This window comes from Hibiscus syriacus, unplaced genomic scaffold (genome assembly GCF_006381635.1).
Source record: "Hibiscus syriacus cultivar Baekdansim isolate YM2019G1 unplaced genomic scaffold, ASM638163v2 tig00113726_pilon, whole genome shotgun sequence".
NCBI classification, from domain to species: domain Eukaryota; kingdom Viridiplantae; phylum Streptophyta; class Magnoliopsida; order Malvales; family Malvaceae; genus Hibiscus; species Hibiscus syriacus.
In genome coordinates, this window is record NW_024063472.1 from 2533931 (window position 1) to 2540880 (window position 6950).

Here is a 6950-nt window from a genome sequence, read left to right on the forward strand (position 1 = left end):
ATATAAGGACAAAAAATAGGGTAGGCCAAGATAATGCCCAACTTGACCAAACATTTCTACCTATTCCCATTATGCAGGAGATTAGAAATTTCCACTGTTTTAACAAAGCAATAATCATTATTAAAGCACGATATAATCATAATCAAATTTTCAACTTTGTCACCACAAAAAAGGAGTTATTGGCTACATTTTTTATGTATAATTATTAAAAAAAAAGTATATATTTATAAAGATGTTATCGTGTCGACACAAATTATAACACGAGGTTGCTTCTAGAATTATTCGAGGAAATGGCCCACTAATTCTTCAGGGGATGAACCACACAGGCAGTTTCCCCTTTCAAACCGCCATTGAACACTTACAAATACTCATCCAAAACCTTTCCACTTCATCAAATTCATTCAAATTATTCTTTTCATTCTTTAAACCTAGAAGAGAACCCCATATTCTTTAACCAACATCATACTTCAATGGAGACATCATCTGTAAACTCCAACCAGTTTCCGTTACTTGATATGGTCCTTTTGTTTCATGGTTTCTCATGTTATAACACCATCAAAAGTTTTTTCTCAAGATATTGGTCTTCTTCTTCCCCACAACCCCAGAAGATTTCTGAGTTTTCGAGCACGGAAGATTTTTCATCTGGTGAGAGATTGTGCCGAAAAGAGGTGGAAAACTTGATGGGAAATCTGGGAATTTTGTGCAGCCACGAGAGGGAAGAAGAAGAGTTGAATAAATCACTGGGGTGTGAGGAGATTTCGGGGTTGTTTGAAGAAGAGCCGAGCTTGGAAGAAGTGAAGGAAACTTTTGATGTTTTTGATGTGAATAGAGATGGGTTTATTGATGCAGAGGAATTGCAGAGAGTCCTTTGTGTTTTGGGATTGAAACAAGGTTTGAAGCTGGAAAACTGCATCAAGATGATCCAAACTTTTGATGAAGATGGCGATGGTAGAATAGATTTTCAGGAATTCGTGAAACTCATGGAGAATAGTTTTTGCTGAATCAGTTCTTTTTTTTCTTTTTTATCGTTATTATTTTGATACATGTTCTTATGCTGTATATATTTATTGATTTTGCTTCTTTTGTTGTTATGGTTATGTTTATGAAAATGTTAAAGGAAACAAAGAAATTAACAACCTGAAATCAATGCATGAGACTTCAATTTAAACAATCAAAACCCAACAAAAAATAAATAAATAAATATACACGAGGAAACCAAGAATCCACACCAAGTTTCATTACATTGGCATGTTTCATCCAGTGAGACCAGAGTGTGAACATGTTTCCCAATTGGAAAATCCCAGGGTATAATATGTGTATGTATCGATGATGCAAATGGCATCCGTTCCCCAAACTACACATTTTTCACCATTGCACAAAGCTCGAAGTCCATAACTGAAGCCGCAGAAAGGGAAGCACATACAATGGAATTGAAGTTTCATAGTTTGGTTCTTGAATCTTAACTTTGCTGGAAAGCAGCCCCCATTCTTCCATGGGATGTAAGCTTGACTTTTTGTATTGGCAAATAAAATCTCATTATCTGTATAGTTTCCTTGTTCATCTGCTGTTTTGAGAAGTTATTTATATGAGAAAAATAACCTCAGTGACCAAAAATCCCATATAATATACGATTTTAACCAACTTTTTCCGGATTTGCCAAAATGACCAACAAAATCGCAATGCGATCGCTAATTCGCAACGCGATCTCCATTATCGCAAATTCGCGTTGCATTTTCGCAATGCGATAGTTGAAAATCGCGTTGCGATGGTCTACAGTATCGTTGCAATTTTCCCAATTCGCAATGCGAATAAGTAAATCGCAACGCGAATTGGGAAACTCGCAATGCGAATAAGTAAATCGCAACGCGAATTGGGAAAATCGCAATGCGATACTGACTATCGCAATGCGATAATAAAAAATCGCAACGAGATACTTACTTTCGCAACGCGATACTGACTTTCGCAACGCGATATTGACTTTCGCAACGCGATAATACATAATCGCAATGCGATTTTCAAAGCGCCATTAGTATCCTGGCCAAGTATTTTATTTTTAAATTCCAAACATGAATATTAATATATTGGAACACTGAACTGTCCACAGTATATCCCGTAATCGTAACTCATAACCTAAAACCTAAAATCACAACTCAGTCCCATCTCCATCTCTCACTCTCTCACCCATCTCCGACGAAATCCGTCCCCATCTCCGACGAAATCCGTCTATCTAAATCTCTCAGAGCCACCCTCACAATCAGAAATGGAAAATCAACCAAATCAACCAACGAGGGTTAGTTTTTTTAATTATTTTCTTTTTGAAATTTTTGCATTATTATTAGGTTTTTCATATTGAAATTGATGATAAGTTTACTGGTAATTTCAATAATAGATTAACCATTTCACTTAGATTGCTTATTAAATCAACCAAGAATCGCAACGCGAAATGCAAATCGCAACGCGATTTTAGTTTCGCGTTGCGATTCTCTCGTTGCGATAGTCATTTTCGTGTTGCGATTTTCATTTTCAGAAACTATTCTTCTTCTGCAAATTGAAACTTGAATGAATTGCATTACTTCAACCAAAAAACAAAGACAAATACGAAATTCACAGTGTTGCATATTTAAGTTTGAAGAATAAACTACTACTATTTATGTTTATTATTGTTTTTGGTATATCTTCACAGTGTAGTTTTTGGTATATCTAATTTAGTAGTTTATTGTTTTTGTAGAACTTTTATTCGGCTCAATTGACCTTGAGAAATAAAGTCAGCCTGGCCAAAACAATTGCGTCGAAGCTTTCACCTGCACAAAGAAAAATGTTTGAGGATACATGCTTCGGGCCATGGCTGAAAGTACAACATCCCGGTGGAGATGCGATGTTGACACACCTGTTTCTTCAAACCATGACTAGAGATCTACCAGAGACTATACAACGTCGTGATGAAGAGATATGGTTTGATTTTCCACCGGCGTATACGTGTTTTGGGCGGGAGGAGTTTTGCTTAATCACCGGTCTACGCTTCGGACACGATGATGTAGGTCGGTACACTAGACACATTACCCGCCCATCATGGCTATCCCGGGTTTTTCCTGAGCTGGAGAGGCCGAGTCTACACGTAGAAGACCTGACAAGATTTTGAATAATAAAGATGGTTTTACTCGGATGGATGACGTCGACGTTGTCCGAGTATGCCTTCTAATTCTTTTGCATGCCGGCTTTTTAGGCAGAGAGGCCAGACAACATATTCCAAATGATCTAATCAAATTGGTAGAAGACCTAAATGCGTGGAACTTGTTTCCGTGGGGCTCGTATTTATGGAAAGCTACATGGAATAAGTTATCGTCTGCCTTGGATGATCGAAAAAGTTTGCATGGCGATGGTTCCAAATACACTTTGACAGGCTTTATTTGGGCCTTTAAGGTAAGAATTTTTATATAATGTTTCCAAAATTATAAGTAATTATTTAACAATTACTAATGTTTGTTATTATATTGTTTGTAGATTTGGATATTTGAGGCCTTTCCCGCCATGAAGACATATGCAATAAAAACTTCAAATAATATTCCCAGGGCTATTTCCTGGAAGAGGAAACGAACCTTGCAATGGGAAGATTTACTACGGTATACGACAATAAATAATGTAAGTTAACATAAATACTACCATATGTTTATAAACAAGTTATTACTAGTACACATTTAACTTTGTTTGAGCTTTTATATTTGTTAGGAGGCCAACACTCCTCTACAGAGGCTGACACCCACGGAAGCTGAGCTTGCCACTGATTGGTGGCAAGCTAGTAAGCGTTTTTTTGATGGAACGGTTGATGAGCAGCCTCCACTTCGGGAGCCATCACCTCGCCCAGAGCTATCACCTCACCCAAAGCCATCATCTGATCGACCCCGGCTATACACCTCCACAACGACATCCATCACCTATTCTGTCACATCATCGAGCCTCTTCTCCACCATCACCGCAAGATAGGCGACCGACAAAGATGCCACGACGTTTATCTCCCTGTTCTCCACCTCAACGGGATGAGTTAGGGGAGTTACGTGATGAGGTCAATGTCTTGCGTGAGGAGGTCGGTACTTTACGCAAAGACGATGGTGCATGGCGTGTTGAGGTGTCTACATTACGCGGTGAGGTAGCCGCTCTACGTGAGATGGTAGCATCGTTGCAGAATGAGGTTCATACTCTACGCAACGAGGTAAGTTTAAGATTTTTCATACTCGTAATTCATTCGGTTGCTGCCAATCTGTTTTGTTAGTATTTGTTTTTGGTTTTGTTTTTGTCTTTTGGTTGAAGTAATGCAATCCATTCAAGTTTCAATTTGCAGAAGAAGAATAGTTTACTTTCGCAACACGAAAATGACTATCGCAACACGGAAATGGCTATCGCAATGCGAAATGAAATCGCAACGCGAAATGAAAATCGCAATGCGATTTGTGTTTCGCGTTGCGATTTTGTCGTTGCGATTTCATTTCGCGTTGCGATTTTGTCGTTGCGATTTTCATTTCGCATTGCGATAGCCATTTCCGCGTTGCGATAGTCATTTCGCGTTGCGATTTTAAGTTTCGTGTTGCGAAAGTAAACTATTCTTCTTCTGGAATATTTATATATGTTGTCCTTTTAAATGTTTATATAAGTGCTTACTTCTGGAATGTTATCTGAGCATTTTGTGAACTATGATAGAATAATGATTTGGGTGAATACAATGCTAGTTTGAAACATATTTGTCTTTGTTTAATATCATGTCTGTTTATTTACTGATTTATGTATTAATTTTTTTTAGCGGCCCGATAAGGTGGATGCTTTACGTCGGGTTTTCCTTGCACGACGGAGTTCACGCATCAGACGGCATGGACGTGCTATTACGTCTCCGTTCACCCCAATGGTGCGAAGACTCCGCAAGAAGAAGCCCGACTCACCGGTCATCCCTCAAGAGTCCCCTCCAATCGTTCAAGAGGCCCCTATTCTCCCTCAAGATTCCCCCCCACGTTCAAGAGGCCACTGTCATCGTTGAAGAGGTCCCTCCCACCATTCCAGAGCCCGATTCACATGGGGTAATATATCGAAGTATTGAGAAACCCCACCGGTTCCGGACATGATGGATGAGAGTTGGCTCTCGTATGAGTTATCGGCTAGTACCCTTCCGGTATCTGAAGTGGAGAGGAGACAACTACCGGAAACAATTGTGGATAATACCCTTTGGGCTAAGACCGCAGTTGATTTTTATCTACATGAGCGGAGCCAAGGGTGTTACACTGACATCAACAAACTCAACGATGAAATGTTTTTGTTGCTTGATCGGTCTTGGTGGGGTGTGCTATTAGGGGTTGAAGACAGTGGCTATTTGGATGGGGAGGTAAGACTATATTTGTCTTATATATGATTTTGATTAATTTGTTTAAAAATTAATGTAATTCACTAATATATGTATTTTTTTGTAAAACAGCATATTGATGCGTGGGTGTCACGTCTACTAATAATAAGGAAGCTTAGGAAAAATAAAAAAAATTCGCTATATACAATAATGCCGACGGCTTTTCACGCAGTTCACTTGAAGAATCAACGAGATGAATCATTTTTGTTGGGCAATGGACAAGCTAAACTTTATCCTGCATGGTGGGAGGTCGATAAGGTTAGTGTTTATTTTTAAAATTTTTAAAGGTGTTAATAAATAAGTGCGCAAATAAATGAATTATTACTTATGATCGCAGATGTTTATCCCTGTTTTGGAACGTCGTCACTGGCTTCTCGTCCAACTTCAGCTCCCATCCCTGAAGATAATAGTGTATGACAGCATGATCAATTACATATCACTGTCTGATTTGAGAGATATTTTCAAGGGATGGAGCTCTCATTTGGCTAAATTCTTGGATGGGATTAAGCATTGGAGTCATTCTGGACACAAGAAGCCAAAGAAGTTCAATGTCACAGTTGTCAGAGACGAGACCGCGCCACAGCAATCGTCGGGAGCCAGAGAGGATTGTGGTCCTCTCGTATGCCTTTGCTTGGCGCGTTTGACGACGGGAAGCACAGAGTTTTTACCTCCCACCGATAGAGATAGAGCTGCAGTAGGCTTGTGGTTTCGGCATTATATGGCTAGAGCAATATATTCGAGACGCTGCCTACCTGCATCCGCGTTATGAAAGTGTCCATTGTTAATTGGTAAGTCAAATGCAAGTTTTGTTAACATATATACTCCTTTTGGTTTGAAAATGTTTGGTTAAGTACCTAGAATTCAATAATTTGTTGTTTGTAGGTTTTAGATGTGTAGGAAGTCTTGTTTGAACAAATGTTTGGTTTCTGCAGGTTAATCCTTAAGTGAGCTGCGTGAAATGGATGTACGGGGTCACAAAGTTGTTGATTCATTGATTCAATAATTGATGAAGAAATAAGAATTATTATTATTTTTTGATTGTTTAATTGATTTGTAAAAGATGATTTGTAAATCTTGATTTGTTTAATTGATGTGTACATAATTTGTGTTGAAATGTAATAGTTGATTTGTTGATTTTCAATCTGCTTTATGTTGAAGGCAAAACAGACTATCGCAATGCGAAATGGCTATCGCAACGAGAAAATCGTAATGCGAAATGAAAATCGCAATGCGAAATGAAAATCGCAACGAGAAAATCGCAATGCGATTTTCATTTCGCATTGCGATTTTCTCGTTGCGATAACCATTTTCGCGTTGCGATAGCCATTTTCGCGTTGCGATAGTCAAATGAATGTCTAATAAGTGATGACAACTGAACAGATCATAGCAATGTTCAAACTCAAGTTACTAATACATGCCTAACTGAAAATGTTAAAAGTGCACACATAAAATACATAATGCAAGTTTTTTAACATATATACTCCTTTTGGTTTGAAAATGTTTGGTTAAGTACCTAGAATTCAATAATAATTGTTAAAAGTTTATGCATGTTAATCCTCGTTGCCTT

At 38.3% G+C, this 6950-nt stretch overlaps 1 protein-coding gene across 1 annotated transcript; it reads left to right on the top strand.

The window, feature by feature from the left end:
• Positions 1-412: 412 nt before the first annotated feature.
• On the top strand, positions 413-5589 carry LOC120187854 (probable calcium-binding protein CML46). Its single transcript, XM_039191455.1, has 2 exons — positions 413-1027; positions 5577-5589. The coding sequence occupies exon 1, from the start codon at positions 471-473 to the stop codon at positions 999-1001; it is 531 nt and encodes a 176-aa protein (XP_039047386.1). The 5' UTR covers positions 413-470; the 3' UTR covers positions 1002-1027; positions 5577-5589.
• The last annotated feature ends 1361 nt before the right edge of the window (positions 5590-6950 follow it).

What these genes read in the sequence shown, in the direction of transcription:
- LOC120187854 (XM_039191455.1), top strand. Translation starts at nt 471, where the DNA reads ATGGAGACATCATCTGTAAACTCCAACCAGTTTCCGTTACTTGATATG.